Source organism: Pseudomyrmex gracilis, unplaced genomic scaffold (assembly GCF_002006095.1).
Source record: "Pseudomyrmex gracilis isolate BER0280 unplaced genomic scaffold, ASM200609v1 scaffold_59, whole genome shotgun sequence".
NCBI classification, from domain to species: Eukaryota; Metazoa; Arthropoda; class Insecta; order Hymenoptera; family Formicidae; genus Pseudomyrmex; species Pseudomyrmex gracilis.
In genome coordinates, this window is record NW_018020643.1 from 588,726 (window position 1) to 613,641 (window position 24,916).

The 24,916-nt window shown below is 34.9% G+C and overlaps 3 protein-coding genes across 3 annotated transcripts in view; 2 read left to right on the forward strand and 1 right to left on the reverse strand.

Moving 5' to 3' along the window:
* The first annotated feature begins 344 nt into the window (after positions 1–344).
* LOC109854116 (dynein heavy chain 1, axonemal-like) overlaps positions 345–24,916 on the forward strand; it is a 36,206-nt gene continuing 11,634 nt past the window's right edge. The window contains exon 1 of the mRNA XM_020426907.1: positions 345–380. Within this exon, the coding sequence (XP_020282496.1) occupies positions 345–380 (36 nt within the window). The remainder of the gene's footprint in view (positions 381–24,916) is intronic.
* LOC109854071 (thyrotropin-releasing hormone receptor-like) lies at positions 7,004–24,761 on the reverse strand. The gene is made up of 5 exons (XM_020426793.1): positions 23,734–24,761; positions 9,437–9,635; positions 8,832–8,940; positions 8,195–8,416; positions 7,004–8,104 (listed from the first exon to the last, which is right to left on the reverse strand). The coding sequence occupies exons 1-5, from the start codon at positions 24,628–24,630 to the stop codon at positions 8,086–8,088; spliced, it is 1,446 nt and encodes a 481-aa protein (XP_020282382.1). The 5' UTR covers positions 24,631–24,761; the 3' UTR covers positions 7,004–8,085.
* Positions 12,614–14,517, forward strand: LOC109854070 (cytochrome P450 9e2-like). The gene has a single exon (XM_020426792.1). The coding sequence runs from the start codon at positions 12,903–12,905 to the stop codon at positions 14,436–14,438; it is 1,536 nt and encodes a 511-aa protein (XP_020282381.1). The 5' UTR covers positions 12,614–12,902; the 3' UTR covers positions 14,439–14,517.

Below are 24,916 nucleotides of genomic sequence, written 5' to 3' on the forward strand. Positions count from 1 at the left end.
TGAATTTTTCGTGTTGTTTTGTTTCTCCGTCATCGCAATTGTACATTTTGTATATTTTTCATCGCCCGATGCGATTCTTATTACATGTTTTTTGCGTGATTTGACAAATCACTGAAATGATTGTCGCAGCATGCGGAACGTGTCTTCGCAACAAAGCATCCAATTTAGTAGCGCGTGTTAAATGCAACGAGAAGTGCGCGGATCGATATACCGTATTCTACCCGTTACTTCCTCATCCCGTCCCGACCGTTTCGCGGAAATCTATTGAAAGCTTAACTCTAATTACAGACTTCGTGAGGAAGGTGGTTCAATTGTACGAAACGACTCTGGTGCGTAGTGGATTAATGCTGGTGGGCCCGACAAGTTCCGGAAAGACCAAGGTAAGACCGATCTGCACGAGATAAGTACTGCTCCATTAGCTTAGCGGGATCTTCGGGATTTCGAAGAGCGCACGAAGATCCTCGAACAATTTCTTCTTATTCTCCGCGAACGATTTATTCCGAACAGTATCTTCCCAATGTAACTACAGAGAGCGAGTATCAATCTTGATCGCGTTGTAAGTCCTCGATTGAGAAATTTTGCTAAGGTTCAAAGTGCTTTGCAAAGAGATTTACGGATGACTGAAGATTTCTCGAATTGCTTGAAAAAGCAATAATTGCTTTAAGGCGTTCCGTCGTTTCGATATAGACTGAACACAAAAACAATTTACTTTATTCGATTATTATACCTATATAATATATTCGAGAATTTTGAATTTTATTAAATTTCACTTTGAATTCGTCAAAAGTTATGTTGCGTCAACAATTATTCGAGCAGCGTACACAGCTGACCCGTTCCTCTAAAGCTCGAACTTAGCTCAGCTAAGATTGTCGTTTTCGAGTCGTTCTCGAGTTATGTATTTTATACAATGACGAAGCAAAAATAACAAAGGAATTGCAACAACAGAAATCTTTGTAAAAGCGCGCGCTGTTCTCTCGGGGAATACATTATTTTTCCACTTGAAATATTTAGAAATTCCATTCCAATTACATGTTTCTACTAACAAAACGAGCAATTTTTGTTTTGCAAAGTATTAAAGCGAAGGCTTCAAATAGATAATTGTCTTCTTAAGATCTATCTAAAAGATACTAATTACAATTTGAGAAATATAAACAAAATATAAATGTATATATAAAAAAATAAAATATAAATAAAATATAAATTATAAATAAGGTATAAATGCGTAACTCAATAATTCTCTTCTTCTATAATAACGGTTGAATAAGCTATAAATTGTCGTTTGACATTTTTTTCTATAGCATCAGTTGTTCATTCATCTTGCAAATTCAATACTTTATTTATATTTTTATTTATTCTTTTTGTTATTGTCTTTTATTTTAATTAATTTTTGTATTAATTTAAAACATTACTTTTCGCAATATCATTAGAGAACATGATACTGTTTTTACTCCACGTTTGATTTTTATATATTTTGTATCTACGTCTGGATCGGTTACTCGACCTTGTGACGCAAAACGTCGTACAACGTTTTATTGATAGTGACCGATGACATACATGATCTTGCGATCGATCGATCAACGAATCAATTGAGACAGATATATTATTACGTGCTTTGATATTATTATGTGCTTTAAGCAAGATGAATACGTTTGTCTGCGCAAATATTGTTTCTGCACATATGCGTATATTTTCCGCAAGATACATGCATTCAAGAGGTCAAACTGAGAGAAAAATCTGCATTTTCTCGCCACAATAAGAAAAAAAAATGCACGTTGCTCGTGCAAAAGTTGTAATCTCATTTCTCTTTGAGGAAGATAAAAAAAAGTGATGCATACATAATTCCGTAATTCCATGTGCGCAAAAACAGTCTAAGTTTTTAATCCGCGAAGTAGGAAATCTGAAACAACAAAACTGTCGCCCAAGTTTTTTTTTCGAGAAATAACATTAATTTATTTACATAACGTAGAAATAAATAACATATTTCGTCGAGAGAAGATATAATGTATAATACTTAAATGTATATTATATAAATGGTACATATAGTTGAAAACTTATTTCGGTTTGTCATGTCCGTTTGAATTAATATAGAAAAAGCATAGATATACATATATATATACATATTTCTATGTATATACGGAATGTCTGAAACATTTTGACACAATCAAAGTGTGAAGACAGGTTGGGTCAAATCTGAACGAAAAACTCATTTATCATTTCGCAAAATTTGCCATATTTATTGAGTTATTATAATCAATTAATGCGACCTAATAAGCACATGTGAAAAGCTAATTTTTTAATTGTGACAAACAGCTGATCGCAAGAAACTGTATCATATACATTGCTAGAATATTGCACGAGAGAAATCAGTTTTCTGTACAACCGAAAATTATACATGTCAACGGAGTCTGGATATTGCTTTATACGCACTCAGTGACTTACAATAATTAATGAACAACTTAATAAATATTGCAAATTTTGCAGATCTGACTTTTCTGTTCAGATCGACTCGATCTAACTTCACACTTCGGCTTTGTCAAAATTTTTCAGACATTCTGTATAAATAAATTTGGAACTTAAATTACGTTTAATAGAGAATATAATAAACAGTTACACAGCATTGTGGTACATATATTTTTGTATAATAATAATCCAACTCTGTTCTTAACATCTATACATGTAGAAACAATTATTATTTACAATCAATATGGACTAATATTAATTCTGGCTTTCCGTCGAACTTGAAATACAGAAAATACGCTCTTACGGATAACGCACACTTGATATAATCGCACGCGATATAAATGAAACACCCGAAGACTCTCTTTTTATTCTGATTATTATATACATATATATATATATATATATATATATATATATATATATATATAATATATGTATATAAGATATATATAAATATATTTATATTCATTCTTATTTGATTCATTCAACAACAATATACGTATATATACACATAATAAATATATACACGGAATTTTTTTTCCTTAAACATGTATATAGCTCGATATATACAGGAATGAATTTCACATTAATTAATAATTACCACATGTTGGCTTATTAAGTATTAAATCCTGCCAAATATATATTTTATATATATGTACATATATATACATACATATATGTATATGTATATATTTCATACTTAATAAATCAATAGTTACGTGTGTACATTTGAGTTTCTTCCAAATATTGGTCGAGACAAAATACTTCATCACAATTTTAATTTATACTTAATAGCTTATCATGTTTTACAAATTAAGTAAATCTATGGAGCGGAAATGCGATTTGTATATTCTTAAATATAAAAAGAATACAAAGAGAATATTACTCGCTCTTTTCTTGATTCCTCTTATTTACACGTAATTGTTTTAATTTTCTTGATAAATAATTCAATATACGTAATTGTTTATATCGATATACACACGATGCTAATATACGTATAAAAGTAATATTTTTAAAATGACTTTATAGTCGCGATATTTCTTTTCTTTTTACCCACAATACAATGTCACCGACACAGGATCAGTTTGTGCGCTCGGGCTTTTTTTTTCACTTTTTGTCGGAACTTGCATCCCGGCGCTTTTGACGACGGGAATGTCCATTCGAAGCAGAATAATTTATCATCAATATGTTGTAACTAATAACAACATGTTGACGCGCATAAAATATAAATATTTATCAAATTAAAAAAAAAATGCTTTTATCATAAGGGAAAAAACGTGAGTTAGCAGTTTTCATAACACGCACGACGCGCGAATGATGCATACACGGTTTAAACAGAAATGCAATCCACAGGATACTCAATATTTCAATGTAATACAGAGAAATCGAATAATACGCGTGTATAACGTTACGAATGCAATTACGTATTTACCGCTTTTAGTCTTATAATTTGCATCATCCTCTCCCCCTCGTTTCCCTATCACGCGTATTTCTGTTCTATTTTGCATGATTGTATCAAGTATCATAAGCGATTAATTCGGCGTGACGCGTAATGATGATCAAAGTTAGCTTATTATTCCGACGTGCGACAAAGATTGTATATAATATTTGATGTAACGGATATTACGCATAAAACGCAATGTCTATGTTTTACCCCGTTTTGTTTTCTTTTTTCTCTCGTGGTTTGCCTTGTGAAACATTAAAACTAACACAAAATTTACTTAAGAAAATTAATGCATTTTGAACAAATTTAACAACATTTTTCAAAACAAAACTAAACACATATGTGTGAATTATTTATGCGAAAAACGTGTACATAAAAATTTGCATAGAAATTACACGTGTGTATATGATTACTATAATGGATTTTATAAATGAGGCAGAAAAAAAGGTTGATTTAGATCGCACGCGTACGATAGTATACATATGTAAAACAGTCTTGTATTTCGCGTGAAATTATAAAACGCTCAAAACAAACGTGTGTTTTACTGCATGAGCTTAAGGAAATTCGGTCGATTTTGCCGAAATATAGGGAATGACTTCAAATTTTGAGGGCATGTTTAAGAAGTCGATTCTTACACACGTAAATTTTTTCAAAATTTTCTATCTAGTTATCGAGAAACAAAAGTGCGAATATTGCTATTTTTATACAGTAATAATAACTTTTAACAATTATTTTCTTTTTCAGGTATGTGGAAAGATCTTTTTATTTTTTGCACAGTGATTCCTAAGTTCTTAAAGAATGTTTTTCTAATTTATTATTTTCATATCTATATTCAAACTTGAAATGTTAAAATAATATTGCAAAGTACGTATAGTATATATTGCAATATTACTTTAGTATTTCGAGTTCGGATATAGAGATAAAAATAATAAATATTAGGAAAACATTCTTTAAGAATTTAGGAATCACTGTGCAAAAAATAAAAAGACCTTTCCACACAACTAAAAACAAAAAATAATTGTTAAAAGTCCAAAGACGATTTGTAAAGTTAGGTTAAAGAAAAAGTAGCAATAGCACAATCCAGCTCAACAATCAGCTGTTTATTACTTTATTCGTTTAAAATAGACAACAATAAATTGTATATAACAAATTAAAAATTAATAAATTTTGCCAAATGTTAATGTCGGTAAGGTAAGTATCATCTGATTCCCTTTTCCTTTCTAAATAAACCGACGAACTTCATTAAAAGAAAAATTCCCCGAAAATAAGCGGAAAAGTTCGTTTGCATAAAAAGAGATAACTTTTCTTTCTTTTTCTCTTTCGTTTCACGAAGCGCCGAAAATGTTCTTCTGCCACGGATTTCTGCTCAATCACCTTCCGCTCTAATTGCGCAAAAAAAACTCGTGAAAAAGACAATAAGATTTCTTCCGCGTGTCATAAAACGTAATAATGTGAAAATTATCATTTTCCTTTTTCTCTCCTCAGACATTTTTTCTATTCTTGGTATAGAGTCGCTTTCCTCATTTTTGCAAAAATTGTAACATCAAAGAGATTTTATTTAGTTTTTTTGTTCACTTTGCAACTAAACTTCTTGCTTTAAACTTGCTATTAAATTTCTCTGTTGTCACTTTTTTCAAATGTCAAAAGAGAATATTTGTAAAAATAATATTTTTAATTGATAATAAGTTTTAAAGTTTTATCCTGTGTAATCCGTCAAAACTAAAGTTGAGCTTTTTCAAAAATGTCGATGTACAGTTTGCTTTTATTTTTTATTTTATACGACAGTGAATCGATAACTTTTAAACTTTAATTGTTTGCTGGTTTTTTTATGACGATATACACGTATATATCACTACGTTGTCAGACAAATAGTGAGTTGATACAGATAATATGATAAAGGCGCGCAATTTAAGAGATAACGAAGTTTTAACGGTTGATATGAGTGGTGAAACTGTCTGAAGAAGTTTTAGAAGATGTACCGGAATTTTGTGAAAATTTGCGAAGCAAACTTTAATGAACTTTAATAACTTTTAACGGACATTGAGCGATAAAGTGCGGTTCTCGTGTAAGATTGTGCTCTTGGAAGGATTGTCTAAGTTACTCCAAGCTTTGTGATTTTGTTAAATTTGACGCGAGAATAAGATAGAAAAGGAAAACCTCATCAATAAAGAGCATTAAAACCATATTACTCTTACTTACTGTTTCTCTTTTCTTGTCTTGTTTTAACGAGATAAAAATATTGACATAATAAAATTGTATGATTTAATTTTCAATTATTTCACGATTAATTTTTTCTTTCGACACAGAGAATTATGTAAATAAAATGCTGCACAAGAAACAAAATAAAAGTATCGAAATAAATAATTGAAAGAGCGTAATGCAATTATACTTCTAACTATTTAAAATAATTAAACACTTGAAACAAAAACATACCATCGAATATTGTCTCGTGTATAAAATAGTGAGAAATGCATTTTTTTTTGTCATGGTGCATTTTGTCTTTGACAATGTGAAATGAAGTTTTACAAATTCAATCAACTGTTCAATTAAAGACGAAATTGGACTAATAGAAATTTCATTTAACCAAAACAAAAAAGAAACAATTGCAGTTAACAATAACTGGAATAAGTAACTATAACTTTTATTTTTCAATGCTCAAACAAACGTACGTGCGCACAAACAATGTTTTTGCGCCATCAGTCTTTTTATCAACGTGTTCAATTTTAACCGTATTTTCTTTAATCTTATCTCTTTTCATATAATTCGAAATATATATATCTACTAGAGAATAGAATTAATATAAAAAAGAAAGAAACATTTGAAATTGACACGTGGAAATTCAGTGAACTTAAATGCAATTAGCTCATTTTCGCTTTACTTAACGTCTTTCAAAGAGTCATTATGCTAATACATCTCCTTTGTTTCGTATACCATGTCAGTGTTTGCTTCTACTTTAGCGCCCTTTTGAAGTCCTTTTGCATAAGTCACTTTAAAAGCTTATTTTATTCATCTTAAAGAAGATTATTATGTAGTTTAAAAATAAGGCAATAAAAATACAGTTTTACACAAACCTTTAAAAAATTAGTTTTAATTTTACACACACACACACTTTGTAAATTTTTTTAAATCCATTTTTTTATACTGTGTTTTTTAATACATTTTACATAAATCTCACAAATTTCTCAAAATGTTTGATTTTCCATTAACTACATCGCAGATTCTAATATTTCTATAAAAGAGCTTAGCACATGTCACTCGCACGTTAATCTTATCGTGTTAATCTTATCATTTGTGCAAGCTTTGTCGACACGCAATTATTGAACAAGCCATAGATAACAATTCTAGATACGATAAAGCTGCACTATCATGTTGAAGTTTGTGTGTGAGTGTGTACATTTATATTGTGACATAATATAATTACGAACGCCGCAATAAAAAAGATCTTGGTCTCACATCAACATGATGATCATGAAAGTTAATTTGTTTACGCGCGAAGTCAAGAAATACACAAATATCTTGTGTAATTTAACTTTTGAAAAAAAAAACACAACAATAACAAAAACAAAAATGATTCGTAATACAGAATTATAACAAATTTCAAGAACAGAAATGAAGCGAGAATCATTCACATTGGTCCGTTAGTTAAAGCTGACCGCTCGAAACGTTGGATCGAATACTGGAAACGCGTTATGAAAATTTCAAAGCGATCCATTTCACGTCTTTAAACTTGAAACACGCACGAATGAGTGGAAACGAAGAATCTCCGCCAAAACATAATCGTCTAACACGTGTCACCGCAATCCGTATATATAAATTGACATTTATAACAAATACGTGCCAGATCATTCATCTTCGATATATTCGTGACGTATTTATCAGCCAAACACTTTATATACGTCGCATGCAGTGTGTTTCGCAGCTTCTATTCTCTTCTGGAGACGGATTCTATCCTTTCACGTCAAATCGTTGTCTTATTGTTTGTTCGATACAACACGTCGCAAACGTGTGTCAGACGAATAGAGTATGTTCTTTCTCGACGCACACAATTGCGCAAACAGGATTTATCTTGGATTTATTTTCCCACAAACGCCGCAACGATCTGGTTGAAATCTCGGTCGAAACCAAACACGGAGAAGAACACCTCGGGAGAAGTTGCGGGGAGAGAAAACGTTGCTGCTGCTTCACGCGTCTTCGGAATCCCTAATAATCACCGCAAATACATAATACCGACAATTCAGATCGAACCGAGACGGATCATTCGCGGAAAAACGGGAAAAGCGCGGTACCCACCTCTGCGGATTGCAGTGATATCGTGTCATGCTCTTCAGAACGCGGCGCAGCATCTGTTCCAGGCAGCGGCGAAACGTGATGCCGCACATGGCGTACAGCAGAAAGTTGATGCTGAAATTTGTGTAATACAGCAGCATAAAGAACTGCTGCAGGCACCAGAGCGTCTCCGGCGTGTCCTTTCTCGCCAATGTGAAGAAGAACACGCACAGGCGAATCACGTAACTGCAACAAAGTGTCAACTCGACTCGTGATGCAATTTTCATGCAAATAAGATATATTGAGAGAGAGGTCCGATATCGGTCCGGTAGTTCACTTCCGGAAACTGTTGGCGTAGCGTTTTCCGTTTCTCGAACTTTCTCACACACACACGACAGACGACGGATGGATTATATTAAATTTTCAAAATAGACATGTGCACGTATGAAAAGAGCGATGCGCATGCAAACGTTAAAGCGAAGACGCGTCGTAAACAATTTTAAACCGGCAGATTCCGGTTTTTCGACATATCACATTTTGTGAATAAAAATAGCTTGAAAAACAAACACTGGAAGAGATAAACTCTAACAAAATTGGTGGATGCAAAAACTGGTGGAAGAAAAAAATCTAAAGAACACACATAAAGAAGATATATACCCACCTCGGTAGATTAAGCAATATGAAGACCGTACTAATAAGTACGAGCATTTTTGTGATGCTTTCTTGATTGAATCTTGTCGATCCGAGATTCCGAGACGATGATCTAACGTCTGCGAAGTAGAAAACGTATTGTACGTACGTAGCCATCGCACTAAGAAGCTTTTTTGCTTTTATAGAAAAAAAAAAAAAAAAAAAAAAAAAAACAGTTGAACTTTGGGACATTAAGCGCGTCGTTTCGTCTTGTGCCAAAAAGCGAACTTACTTCGCGGATTCTCTCTTTCTCTCGAGTGTTCATTTTCTGTTATTCCTCGCGGCCGCAATTTAACATAATTCTCGAGAGTCACTTTGCGTTTTAATAATTTCACGATGTTTAACGCCGGTGACGCGTTCTATTAATATCGCGCGATGGGCGGCGTTCACGTCGGGTGGAAATTAAAGAAAAATCTCTATAATCTTCGCCGGGAGACCAACTTCGATGAGAAACTTCGCGATTCTCTTATACGCGCGCGCGCGCGTGATCCTTAATTTTCCGCTTGTATAAGATACGCGTTTCACCGCGATTTTCGCAGATCGTAAATCTCACATGCGCAGCGGGGGCTAACTTACGTATACACGGTGCTTCTATTTCGGTCATCTGATAGGCGTTCCGCGGTGTCGATGGCGGCGCGGACGCAGGTTGATGCGACCGAGAATGGTTCTTGGACGAGTGAAACGACGACGACTGCTGAGAGGGTTGCCGTCGCGAGCCGTTCGCGAGCGAGCCCAGATTTATATCGCCGCGTCCGTTGTTGCTGCTGTGTCCACTCTGAAAATAGTTTCGAAAGGTCTTTATTTCTGTATCAATCAGACCTGTCAATCCCCCGCTGCATATCGACTGCGATCAACGTGTGCGTACGGTAGTACGCTGCGCACTCGAAACTTCAAAGCGAGACGCGGAGGTTTTGCGAAAACTTGTTGCGCAAAACCTTTCAAAATGTAACTAATAAAACACAATCGTTGTCGCTTCAAGAGCGGCGAGATTGACAAAGTAGTTTCGAGCTCTGAAACTTTGGACTTCGTGAAAATGTGTTATCACAACATCGTAATACTGAGGTAACGAATACGTTTTAATCGATAAGGTTTAACGCGGTTTGTGTATGACATGATGCAGGAAGGAAGATTAATGACGTTGTTAATGTAGTTCAAATAATGTTGATCTCTCGCGAAGGTAAACGCTATATTACATTAAATCATGCATCGACATGAAAGGAACACTGCGAAAATCCACGAAGCACGATCTGCGTCACGTACTTTATTATTGCATACAATTGACGGATTCAAGAAACAATGCAACCAACGCTTCGAGATGCGAGCATTCGTGATACGATAGTAAATCGATTTTTCTTGTGTGCGTGTGTAAATAAAATTCTAGATTTTTATTTGCAACGCGCGCAAAAAAAAAAAAGAAAAACTCAAATTGCACGCACATTATAAAAGATATTAAAACATGTTTTGCTTGTTAAAGTTATGTCTTTTTTTTTTTTTTAGTATAACATTTAAAACATTAAAACACCGGAATGTTGTTTTCGTGTATAATCGTTTTTTGCAAATTTTTTTGAATTTAAATGTGACACGTAATAAAAAGCAAATTTTTTTTTCATAAATATAATGTAACATGTGTACGCTGTGTAGATGTGTGCGTAAGTGCAACTTTGACGAGCAGAGTCATTCGAGATAAACACACGAATATTGCGCGAAGTTTATTATATTCAGCGCCGTAAAGCGAGAAAATTAAATGCATCTGAAAAATTTTGTGTAAAAAAATCAACGCTTGTTCTTTAAAGCAAACGTTCTTCGTTAAAAACGCGCTCACTGTTGGCGAGCTGTAAATACGCAAACGGTAGTTATGATAGGTTTTATCCGCGTGTTTGCCCGTACGATCGTTCAATTAATAAACAACCGATAAAGTTGACACTTTTTGGTCCGTTTTCTGCAATTAGTTTTTATCACGTCACATACATAGCCCCACTATGGCGACAAGTATATGAGATTATTTGTCTTTGTGTTAACGAATAAAATTAATTATCTTTTTTTATGAAACGAAATATGATATTTTTGTGAAGTAATCGACATAGTTCGGCAGTAAATTCAGTAATATAAATGTTTTCTCTGCACATATTCTGCTTCAATTTTTGTTTTAAATTGAAATAACACATTGTACTTTTTTGTATCTTAGTTGTGTGTGTGTAATTTAAATAGAGGTTTCTCTTGGGAATATTTTGATGGTCTGTAACGAAAACACAGGTGAAAAATCATTGCTTTAAAACATGAAAAGACAAAAAAAAATAAGCAAAATTCTTTACAAAACAGTAATTGATATATTATTATGCTGCATAAAAAAAGAAACCACGCTTATCAAGTAACACGAGCCAGCTCGATGACCCAGCAATTTTGCTGATCTTTGTGTTTACTTGAAGTAATAACGAGATTATTTAGAGCGTTCTTAGGGTGCCAATCATGCTGACGTATCAAGTGCTCATTCATTTCTCAGACCATCGTTTCTATTATCGTCGTATTTATTTGATAAACCGCTTGTCCCTAATTTCAAGTCGCAATTTGTCTCATTGACGTATAGATATCTCTCTTTCTCTTGGCACGATTATCACTTATATTTCGAAAGCCTTGAAAATTCCACTCAATTGAATCTCATATAGCGTCAAGAGACAAATTTTACATCAATAAATGCACCGGTGTATTGATATTTTATTTTATCTCTCGTTTTATCTCTCGTGTATCATTGAATTGCCGTATTGTCACGCAGTCGTGTCAATTTCGTGTCAGAATTTTAACCGTCGTTGTAATAATTTCCACGATCATTCAATACGGCACGGAAACTCGAGTTCTGCGTACAATCAAAGAACTTTTCTTATTTAAAAAACGCAACAAGAAAAACTCTTTCAAATTTAATTTGCGCGATAAATAAAGAGCATTGCGTGACAACTCCGCTTAAAAGTGTGTTTCGAAGAAAAAGCATCGCTTCGCAGCGACGGTGAGACTCGTAATGGGATCTTTTTCTTGCGGCAACGCGACGGCGTGCTATATAATATCGCTTCGACAATTGATCAAAGAAAGAAATGTGAACTAAAAACAAACAAGAAAAAAATTTTCCTGACACTTACGTTTCTCTTATCACTCGTGTATCACGTGCGCGAGTAATGGACTTTTAATCAATTCACTTCGATAGTACGTTATTTATTACTAGAAATGCGTATTACGTCATGTAAGCAGATAAAACACATTATAAATGAGTGTTATGTAACACCGTTAAAGTAACTGAATCTGAACACTGCCAATGTCGTGAAACCTTACGTACGAATAAGATAATTTTAATTTTGTTCGTGTTGAATTCGATAAGATAACAAAGAAATAAAATAAACAGTTGCAAGAATTAATGAAGAGATTTTTAAATAAGATTAGAAAAAAAACTATGGAAATTCTACAAATAGAATTTCAATTTATCACGATAATCGTCGTATCACGACATCGTTATATTTCTTCTTGTCAGTCTAAACATGCGTAATAAAATTGTTAAAACGCAATATTTCCAAGAACATTAAATAAAATGACAATGATGAAAAACATTGTCAGTTAACCTTCAGCTATCAAATAAAGCAAACTTCCATCAATAAATGCATAAAGTCTTCAAGCATGTGATGAATCGATGATTGCTTTATCTTCATTCAAAAGAGAGGTTTATATAACTCTCTCAAAAGAGAATTATATAAAGTTGCAGACATTCGAATTTGCATGCTCGATCGAGTTGTTTATCTTTTATTCGCCGACGAGAAACGATCTGTCGTATTCGCGCATATTCAATGCGCAGTTCAGTTTATCAATCGAGAATACATCCCGTCTCTCTGGGTACACACTTGTTAACAGCAAGAGACCGGCTCCAGTCTACACACAGAAGTTGCGATGGCAGTTAACAAGACTATTTGAACAGCAAAATTAGCGACAATTTGTGATCGTTCCATTGACAAAATTTGTTACAACGACGCTTTTATTTTTCGGATACGAGAACCAAAGTATCGCCATGGAGACTTCTACTTTGATTCTGAGCATCCTCGCGGCTGGTATTTGTCTGTATTATTTCGCTCTGAGTAAGCTGTCGCATTTCAAAAAAATGGGAATTCTACACGAACGTCCGTTACCGTTTCTGGGCAATATGACGTCCGTCATTCTGCAACGCACCGCTATAATGATTAAAATACAGAGATTGTACAATCTCTTTCCTCGGACGAAGTATTTCGGACTCTACGATCTAATGACGCCGGTTATCGTGATTCGCGATCCGGACCTGATCAACACAATCGCCATCAAGAATTTTGACAATTTCTGCGATCATCGCGCCTTCTTGAACGAAGAGCTCGATCCATTGGTCAGTAAAAATCTTTTCAATATACGGGGAGATCATTGGCGCGAGATGCGAAAACTTCTCAGCCCGACCTTTACGTCTAGCAAGATGAAAATTATGTTTAAATTGATGGTTCAGTGCGCGGAGAACCTGTCTACTCACGTGGCGAACGAGTCCGGTGAGACTGGCAAAACGTACGATGTGAAAGATTTGCTGTCCAGATATGCCAACGACGTGGTGGCCACATGCGCCTTCGGCATTAGCGTGAACTCGTTCAAGGACAAAAATAACGAGTTTTTTCTGCTCGGCAAGGAAGCCATGAACTTTGACTCTAGTCTCTCCACTAAAATGTTTATAAACCGAAATTGTCCGAAGCTCTCGAAATACTTGCGTCTTAAGGTGTTTAGTTCAAAAGTGGAAAACTTCTTCAAAAGTATCGTCACCGAGACGGTGAAGGTCAGAGACGAGAAGGGCATACATCGACCGGATATGATTCAGCTGATGATGGAGACCAGGAATAAAAGCGACGGACCCTTGTTCGACATCAATGAGATGACCGCTCAGGCGTTTGTTTTCTTCTTGGCGGGATTTGACTCCGTGTCGACGGCTATGTGTTTCTTTGTGCACGAAGTCGGCGCCAATCCTGACGTTCAGAGAAAATTGAAGGAAGAGATCGACGACGTTCTTCGAGAGACTAACGGCAAACCCACTTACGAGGCTATCAATGGAATGAAGTATTTGGACGCGGCGTTCAATGAGACCCTCAGACTGTATCCGCTGGCGGCTTTCTTAGACAGAATTTGCGTGAAAGAGTACGAATTACCGCCGGCGACTCCGGACGCGAAACCAATCAAGGTGAAACCAGGACAGTCCATTTGGTTTCCTAGTTACGCTTTGCATCGCGATTCTACGTACTATCCAAACCCCGACAAGTTCGATCCTGACAGATTCTTGAATGGGGAAGTGGACAATTCTGTTTACATTCCGTTTGGTATTGGACCACGAATTTGTATAGGCAACAGATTCGCCATAATGGAAGCGAAAATCATGATGTTCTATCTATTGTGGCACTGCGAGCTCGAACCTGATGTTAAAACCGTAATACCCATGGTGCTGAACAAGCGAACGTTCATCATGATGGCGGAAGGTGGATTTTGGATGAAAATACGGGCGAGAAAACCGATGGCGTCTGTTACGTCGAATGGAGAGAATTGAGAGACCAAAAAATAATCACATACGATGTATTTCACGTATAAAGTTACGTTTAAAATAAACTATTTGTGTAAATTATGGACAAAACTAAAATTTTTGCTGAATAAGAAATATGAAACTTGCTAAATATATATATATATATATATTTTATATAAAAATATTTTACATATTTATATATTTTATATCTATTTTATATATTTTATTTATATATATACATATATATATTTATTAAGTTTCATAATGACCCAATAAATTAAGTTTGTTGCTTTATCAACAAAACATTTTGTTTAGTGAAACAAAAACTTCAATAGGCTAAGCAAATTTTTCTTACTGGTTATATAATAATAAAACTTTTTTTCCGTGCGCGGTTGTGTTACAAAGATCTGTTTTTTCTTTTTCTTTTCTTGTCGAGAAAAAAAAGAAAAAGACGATAGAAGTCGAAATTATTCCGATCGGAATTGTGTTCGAATAGTTACGTAATGAATACTCCGTAATCCATGCGAGTAAAACTCGTTAAAGTAGGACAAAGAATTAAGGCGCAATTTTCTGTGACACATATTTTTTGCAAGCTCAAGGTGCGATTATTTAGTTGCGCACGCTTGTGTCATAAACTGCGAGTTTTATTTTTTTTTTACGATAATAAAAATATTCAAATAAAAACTTTTATTATAAAGTAAAATTCTTTCCTTTTAATATTTTTTTATTTTCTTTGTTATTTGAGCACACTTAAATTCTCGCACACTTTTCTTTAACAAGCATTTTATTTCTCTCACATCAGTGTTTAGCAGAAAAATTTCGCGTTCCGCTCACTGTCAGTTAAGCGCGATGATAATAAATTCTATTTCGATGTTGCACGACTGAATATAAAGTACACATTGTACAGAAGAGTCGTTTGATGTGTGTATCATCTATTTATTATATTTTCTCGGATAGAAATTTATTTTATACATATATACATATATATTACAAATAAACTGTATATTTATGTCAATATATTGATAAATTGCCACATATAGCTTTTGAACTACATTTTATTTAATAAAAATTGAATTTCCAGAAAACTCTAACGATGATATATTTTTTCTTTGTATAATTTACATATTTTGTCGACAACAAAATACGTAATTATGTTGCGTACTTAGTTTTTAGTAATCAAAAAATTAAAATAACGTAAAATTTAATATCAATTTTTTTCTCGGTAACATTACAAGTTTAATTTATGATATTATCATTGCAAAAGCAAACTCTTGCTTAAAGTAACAAGAGAAGAGAAGAAAGAATACACGAAAAATAAAATTTACGACGTTTGTGTTTACACGAAATGTAATTCCCTGAAACTATATATTTTTCTCGAGCGATTCTTAGTTAAATAATCCAGTAATTACACGCTTGAACTTTCGTAAAGGTGGAAGCAATTCTGCAGTCGTAAGAGGATATGCTTTTAAATTCTTTCTCTCTTTCTCTCTTGAGAGAAAGGAATATTTAACTTCTCGTAATCTGATTACGTGTATGTTACGTTAAAATTTGAAAATTTGCACAATAATTCTTTTTTTACTAATGTTTTGCTGGAATTATTAACTCTATTTGTATTGTATATTTACTATTTGTATTGTATATTCATTATAGAGAAAATTCTCTGGTGTTTCTCAAATAATTTTCACGATGATTTTAGAACACTTTATATAAACTTGAGTTAAGTATGTGTGTATGTGCGCATTGTGCGATCATTATTCACGATAGATATTAAAGTTCATACGGGTAATGTGTTTTTATATAGTCGCTATACGGCGTGAAATTAAATTATTGTTACTTGAATTAAATATAGTCATGTAGTGATTGACGCACTTCGAATACATCACAAAGCATTCAACATCATTTTATATGCTATGTGTTTAATGATTTTAAATCGTTCTATTGTATAAGCTGCAACAATGAACACTTCAGCTATATTCTTGGAAAATCTCATTTTAACATAAATTTGACGTGTTCATAATCATTCCGTTTCACACATTGAAATAATTTAATCTCTATATACATCAGAATTATGTACAATATTCTAATTAATTAATTAAAATTTTCTGCACGTGTGTACCAACACGTATTGCACAATTATAATATAAAGGATAATTTCTCCGAGTATTGTGTTTCTCGTTAATGTGTAAAATAATATGTAAAACATATATGAAAAATAAGACCCGCGTATGTAAACGTATACGTCTTATTATTCTATAGAAAACTTTATATGCGAAGTGTTTTCCCTCTTTATTTTTTGATCTTATTACGTGTGTGTATTCTATCTTTATTAAGCAATTGCGGAGCTCTAACTCTCTCTCTCTCTCTTTCTCTCTGTCTCTATTGACAACATAATCTTCTATTTCTCGTGGTGCTGTATTAATGCAATACAGTTACGGAAGATTTACCCTCTCTGTACTCAATGTGTACGTGTTTGTGAATTCCAAATTCAACTTGGTAGCACGGAACTAATCCTCCAAACGGCCAGGAAACACTTCGGGAGCATTTCCACATCTGTGTCACCTTTTCGCATCAACAAACCAAAACTACTTGATGGTTGATATTACGTAATTATACATATACCTATACCGCTCTTTAAATCGATATTTTTCAAAATTTTATCTCTAATTTTCTTCGCGTCGAAATCGAAGGTCGATACTCCAAAATGTAAAATGTATAACATGCAGAATGCTTTATCAAGTGCAATCGATTGCGTCGAATATTGAGGGATAAAAGAGCATTTTCCATCGAAGCCAAACGCGCGTCTACCCAAACAAATGCACGCGCCATTATGATAGAATGATGAATTTAATGAGCGGTAATACAAATTAATCATATTACTTCGCCACCATTGTCAAACAAATTACGTTAAATCTTATCTGAAATTTTTTGAAGTATACAATATTTGTTGAAATATATGTACAAAAATAGGTTTCTCTCTCTCTCTCTTTCTCTCTCGTTCAATATAGATTATATACGAGACGCTTTGTTTTACTATTACTACTACTATTTTTATCATTTAAGTATCATTAATCCTCCTTTCAATGCAATTTATCTGCAGGCAATCATGCTCACACATGCCATCGCTATTTCTTTCACTGTCATTTTTATGCAAACGCAAAATAACGCTCTCACATTTTTCTTCATCTAACTGTACAAAAGCATTACACTAACTTTTTTTCACATGTTCTTGGTAGTTAAAATGTTTCATTATTTAAAAATTCCTGACGAGTGCAGCTCGTCGTTGCGCAAACTTTGGCATGAAAAGCTGAGTTGAACTCGTCATTTCAATGTAAGTGGTTAAATTTATTATTAACGAATGTCGCGCGTGTACGATAAGTTGGAAGTGGTGTTATTAGATACCGTCAGAGTGGATAAAGTTACAAAGAGAATATTCAAGTATTTATGTTCTGAAGCACATCTCGGGTACACAAGGATTGAATATACATAAAGCGTAAAAGAAGAAACGCAATATGCATTGAGGGTATTGTCCCGAATACTAGGAGGGGTATAAATAAGAGACGAAGATTCCGCATCCGCGCTTTTTTCTTTTCAACTTTTTCTTTTTTTTTTTTTTTTTTGTCGAAGAAGCAATAAAAGAATTGAAATTCAGTCGTTTGAAGAGATTTATTTCTCAATTTTGCAGAAAGAAGTTACAAATCCGAAAATCTGCACGCGAAAAAAAGCATGTGAAAAGAAAATATATGTCAGTTGACTATATAATTTCATTTCTATTACAACTTTTCTGCTTCTAGTGTAAGAAATTATGTAATACTGGAATAGATCTAAGTACATATAAATACTAAAATATATGATTCGGAACATATTTAATATTGTTACCGGTGCGCGTAACTCGCGGCTTTTCAAAATGGTTGTACGCGAGAATTACAAAAGAAAACACAGTCTTTATATTGAATTACTATAAGATACAACACGTTCTACCATCGAATCAACCGAAAGAAACGATCAGAGCCTCACGTCTCCGATTCTCTGATTCAAAATCTAATTAAAAAATTTTTGATCAAATATTCGTCGTCAAGCCGATTCTTCCGTTTTTTTTCTTCCACCGATATGAATAGCGCAGCTATTACAATATATATGATACGGCAACAATATATATGATACGTATATGTACGTGCATTTGATAGTTTTTATTCTAATATTAAAAAATGCCATCTATAAGGAACAATTTAGTTCTAAATTCAACGAAATTGATTGGAGATTATCGTAGATATTAAGTTAATGATAATTGCGCCAATGTATTTCTTTTCTTTTTGCTGCAATCCTTAGTAACACAAAATTATATAACAATACTTGTCGCTGATAAAGCAACAAAAATTGATGATATTTTATGGAATACGTACGGTATGTTTCCGAAGCTAAAAGAATAGTGACACACACAAAGAATGTCGTGCCCTATATTTTAGCACTTTGTTTTATGTTCAAGATTTCATCTCGCGCAAAGTATATAGCACATTGTACAACGGCTAATGCAACAATTAAAAGCAAAAGAGAGACGCGAAAATAAGAAAAAAAGAAAATTTCCTGTGGTAATTTGTCACACACAAATATAAAAAGCGCACTTTCAGAATATAGAAAATGACACATGAATACAATAAAAAATATAAACCGCGGTAAGTGCAAATATAAAAAATGAATGAATTTTGTGATTGATTTTAAAGGTTAAATTTTTTATATGAATTTTTGTAAAATGTCAAAGATATGTTTACGCAAAAGTAATTTTATATAAAAGTAATATATATATTATTATATTTTATTATTATATTTTAAACATACTTTGCGAAAACGAAACGTCGCACAGAAAATTTAATCGTTTCCATCTGTTTGTTTAGTAAGATAAATAAACTTTTGAATATATTGCAGCAAAAACATACTGAATACACAATAGAAAGTTCCATCATACGAGAAAGATCTTCAATAGAACACGTCGATGAAAAAAAAAAAAAAAACATCAATAGAATTCCAACGGAATGGAGCGCGATTTGTACAGACGGGCTCATTGGTCTCGCAAACTGAGTGCAAGAATTGTGAATATGGAGGTCCCGAGTTTCGAATCCACTCAATGAATTTAGGATTTTTTTCTCGAGCCGGTCCTTTTCAATCGAGTTGGAAAACGAAACCTTACATTTCCAAACAAAACGTTTTCCCTTTTACTTGCTACAATCTTTCTTCATTTTTCTGATAAAATCGGGAAGTTTGTCACACAACTCTAATTTACACATCAAATCATCGATTCTTGACTTCTTCAAAATTTTGAAAGTGGATATTCTTAAGAGTGTGCTGTATCTTTCGGAATAAATGATAATGGCATGGAGCAATGTTAGTAAAATTTGCAGGATGAGGTAATATTTCTCATCCAAACTTTTAATAGTTTTGCTTTCATAAACTTAACAATATCTGGCTCGACAAAAGAATCACCTTACATCTTTAGTTTGTTATTTGCGGTCTTTTCTTTTTACTGACCAATACTTTTTGTAATTTATTTAATTGATGCGAATATCTGTCAAGAACATTTTCTTGTCGTTGTAGTTCAATGTGTCTTGAAAGCAGTGAAGCGCAAGACCTGGCCTCGCGATTGGAGTGCAGGGTCTACGAATACGAAGGTCCCGAGTTCACTCAACGTCTTAGGATTTTTATCCGAACCAATCTTTTTCAATCGAGTTAAAAAACAAACTAAATCAGACCTTCGATAAAAATACACCTGTGATATCCACTCATTTGGTAACAGTAGTTCTAATAATCAACAAAATATCGAGGTTGATTTGTTAACTTCATTGGGTACCAGAAAACTGTTTTTATTGCCAAATGAAGTGAATTTTATACTAGTCCATATTACATATAGGTATGGTATAAAATGACGACGTACAAAAAGGTATTTGTTTTTGTTTTTTTTTAAGTTCGCAAACTTTATGAAAATACGCGCGTCGCGTATATTTTGCACATCGTGCACGTATGGATACGTAAATGTGTAAGTTTATTTTGCGCTCGCATTGCACGCTTTCTATGACAGTTAATTGAAACTCTTTATTGTTTAATTAATTGCGTACAAATACAAATGTCACGGTAGCGCGCAAATAATTCGCGCGCGCGCGCGACAGGTTGCAGACATTGCAGTGTTTACAAGAGCTCTTTACCCGCGTCTCTGCTACTGCGTGAGAAATGAGTGAATTTTCATTTAAATTCCACTCAATTTTTGTCAACAAAATAGTAACTCTTGAAGCGACAAGTTAGCACTTAATTTCTTTCAATCGATTCATTTTGAAGTCGACAGCGACTTTGTGTCAAGAAATTTTCTAATGTGATTGAGTGCTCGCGAAGCGCGCAAATGCAGATAAATATCACACAAGCATCGAAAACGATATGCAAAACAGGTAAAGCAACATGTGCAAGCAGCGCGTTTTGTTCGAACCAGCGACTCGGAAATTTATAAAGATTTGCTCGCTCGCCACGTGTCAGCTCACGCTATAAAGTAAATATTTCAAGTTCATCGCATTTTCTTTTCATCTCACAACCACGTTTCCATTCTGGTGGAGTTTTTGGTCTTTTTATTCTTCACATAATCGTACCTTTTCATTTCCTATAGTTGCGAAGTTCTTGACGTATTTTTGTGAAGACAAAATCTATATCTCGCAGAAAACGACGCGAGAGACCCATATAGATGGCAGTCAAAGTAAAAGGATTTTTCTTCATACAAATAAGATTCTTCGTATATATTGTTACAAAGTAGAGTTCGAGAAAAGAAGATGTGACGTTTGGGAATATATATTTCATAGATATATACGTTTGTAATTTACAAAATGATGACTTTGCAATTTTTCTATTAAAATTGACCTTTTTCGTATTTTGCCGCATAATCGTATTTTACATCTACACGCAAACAAAATGTGCTCGAAAAGTGATGATTAATGAGAAAAACACGTGTAAATATACGAATCTCTCTCGGTAAAATATTAATTCTCGTTCTCTTTCATTTTTCAACTAAGAAACGTCAAATTATGCATATCGTAAATTGAATCGGACGCAAACGACACGTTTGTGTCTCCGCAAAAACACCGTTTTCTAGAAATTTTGTTTAAAGAGAATCTTAAATGTCAAATCGTCTAACATCAAATCGCAGAGAGTGATTTGTATATCTGAACTTTGCGCGCATACACACGCGCGCGCGAGAAAGTTTATATTATTTTTATATGTTTCGTACCTCCAATGAAGAGATAAATTTTAACAAATTTCATCTGACCAACATATAATGTTATTGCACTTAGCTATGATTTCTGATAGAACAACAGCGATGTTGAATATGAGAAAATACATATGTAGAAACGTTATTTTATTGTGGATAAATGTTCTTTTATTATTTTCTCTATATAAAAACACAATATTAAAACAATAAAAAATTATAATATCAAAAACTAATCATATTTATATTCTGAAAACGTTAAAAAAATTAAATCAACGCGATATATTCGATACTGTTTTAGTAACAAATATGTTCTGATAATAATTCTTTGATTATCATCGCGAAACATGGTTGGTTTCGGAAACAATGTGCCAAAAATCACGTCAAAATAGGGTTTGTCGACTATTTCATACTATTTCATACGAAAACCACAGAAAAAGAACTTGATTAGTCCGTTTTTTTCGATTTTCTATTTTTGATGTTATTTTATGGTTAAAATGGAGCATTTTAATTAACTAAAGCGAGAGAGGAAAATTCTTGATAGATTCCGAGATATAAGCGATTTTATGAAACTTGTACAGAGAAAAATACACGTACGTTTCGGACTTTAAAAATCGCTCTCCTCTAAAATACAAAAATGTGACTTCATCAAGGTCTTCTCCTGTGGTCTTTATATATACATATATAATCCTTATATTATTTCTTTTCCATATATCTCTCTCTAAAGTTTTTTGCACATGTGTTTTTAAACTTGCAGAAATTATAATAGCGCGAATTCAATCCAAGAGATATCTCGAGATTTATGTCGCAATCTTTTTTTCCGCCCCTGCGTTTCCACCCACCGATCGATGATAGCGCGATATCATTGAGCGAAAGAAAAAAACCAGATACATAATATATAGTGATAACGCTCTTTCACACGGGCGATTAGAAGTGAGAACGGATAGCGCCAGGAAACGACAACGCGGTGCACGCATGTCGATTCGTAAAGATGAATGGCGGTTCGTTATGTAAGCCGACGAGTATTTATACGTCGGTCGAAAATAGTCTACAAGCCGCATTTTGACGGTGGCACGTTTTCTCTGATACCGACCACGTTTCGCGACGATGATCGACACAATTTTTGTGATCCGAAAACAAATATATTTCGAGATTCGACGTATACGTATATATATACAAACAAAACGACGAAATTCGTATTTTTTTGCGCGACTAAACAGAAAAAGCCAATACGCGCTTTTTGAAATTTTTGCCGACTTATTCTCTTTCGTTACAAGCCGATGGCGATTTGTCTGGTTCAACACTCGTGTGGGCACGTGCCTGCGATATCATATCGTATGTGTATTTACGTACCAATTGTACAGAAGAGTGTTTGTTGTTGACTCTCTCGGCTGAGGTGAGTCCCGTTTATTTTCGAAGCAAATCAATTCCGACACGTGCTCTTTTTATCCTTTCCCCCCGCCCGGGGTTACGGTGCGGAAGGGTTTTTTGGATTCGCGGGGGCGGTTAAACTATTTCCAGGTTTGTTGATGTTTCAGGTTACATATGCTCGCGCCGGAGATGTGCACTATCGTCTCTCACTGAGCAGCATGCGTGGCTGAGCACGCAACTCAATAGTCGGCGGCACACGATCTCTCGATGTTTACTCATAGAGATTTATGATAACATATGTGGGAAGAAACACTTTCTAACAGATATATATCACGAGCGCGTCTCATTCCGAGAGCTTCATGAGAATTTCATTTTGCAAAGCCGCAACACTTCCACCCGCTTTCACAACATTTTTTTTCTGTTTAAAAAATCTTTATCACGCGCAAATTTATCCCATTTCGATATCGGTGAAAATCTTTAACAGCGCGATCCGAGCAAATCAGTTTTTTCTCTCGAACGTACGGAAAAGACTTTCGACGAGCATCAAAAAAGAAAAGCCTCGTCACATCAAACTGCCATAAGTATCGCAACGCGTGTCTTTTTCATTATAGACGTATATATATATATCCATGCACGTCACGAGATGACATTAAAATCACATCAAGATGCGATTAAGAGACGGGATTCTTTTCGCGAGGAAAAAAAAACCAAACTCACCGGGATCTGATTGAGATTGATGTCGGATTTGTGCCCGCCCGGGCAATTTGTGGCGTAGATCGCCTCCTCCTTGAACCGCCTGCCGAATTTCAAGAGGTTTCTCATGATCATCGTGTTCATCACGATGATGAGCACGAGCGGTACAATCAGGCTGGCGATGCTGTCGATGATGCTGATGATCTGCATTGTCTCCAGATACTCGATCTTCAGGTCGCACACGTCATCGCCGTACGGGTTCTGTCTCACCCCGGCGGTGACGAAGGCGTACGAGTGGCTGATCAGAGCGAGAAACGTCAGCAAAAGGATGATCATCTTGGCCCGCGCCACGGTACACATGTGCGGCCGGTGCAGCGGATATTGCACGGCGATGAACCTCTCGACGGTGAAGGCGACGATCAGCCAGACGCTGAGCGAGCTGCACACCGCGCTCACGTAAACCAGCGTCTCGCACCAGCCGTCGTTGTTGAAGACTCGCCATCCGAGCGTGCTGTTGAGCCACACCAACAGCAGGGACATGAGGAAACCAAAGTCGGCGCAAGCCAACGCTGCCAGGTAGTAACTGGAGCTGCGCAGCTTCAGATGCGTCTTCAGGAAGACCACGCACGACAGCAGATTGCCGACCAGACCAAGCAGGATGATGGCCGGTATGTAATACACGTGGCAAAAGTCCAGGAAAAAATAAAGCGAGGTACAAATCGCGGACGTCTCGTCTTCGTTCATGTCGAATAACATCTCGCGACTGTGATTCTGGTAATCGTAATTGGTGACGTTCGACCAGACCGTCGTCGGCGATACCGATCGTCGAAATCGCAACAGATCGCCGTTGTCGTCGCCGGTCATTATCGATATCTGATGGCACCTCGTGGCTCTGCTCGACAAATCTTGAAGCGTCAGCATGGTCGTCGCCTCGGATGAGATTTCCGTTCAACAGAAAAAAAAGAACTGTCTCTCTAACTTCGACTCGTCGAGTCGACTCCGCGAAAAAAAAAAACCTCGTTAGATCTCTAACGCGGTCGAGCGCGATGCGCATCAGCGCAAGTCACACGTTGCAATATCACTGACCGGTCTCCAGACTCGTAGATATGACGTCGCTGATACAGACCAGACCGCAGGATTGCGTCGAATGCTCGTAGGGCTTGATATAATCGGCGAGATGATTGTTCATCGAGAATTTCCAGTCCCT

Coding starts and splice junctions, on each gene's coding strand:
- LOC109854070 (XM_020426792.1), top strand. CDS start 12,903: ATGGAGACTTCTACTTTGATTCTGAGCATCCTCGCGGCTGGTATTTGT.
- LOC109854071 (XM_020426793.1), bottom strand. CDS start 24,630: ATGCTGACGCTTCAAGATTTGTCGAGCAGAGCCACGAGGTGCCATCAG. Junction 8,941..9,436: donor AATAGAAGCACCGTGTATAC/GTAAGTTAGCCC, acceptor TCTACTTCGCAG/ACGTTAGATCATCGTCTCGG. Junction 8,417..8,831: donor ATATTGCTTAATCTACCGAG/GTGGGTATATAT, acceptor ACTTTGTTGCAG/TTACGTGATTCGCCTGTGCG.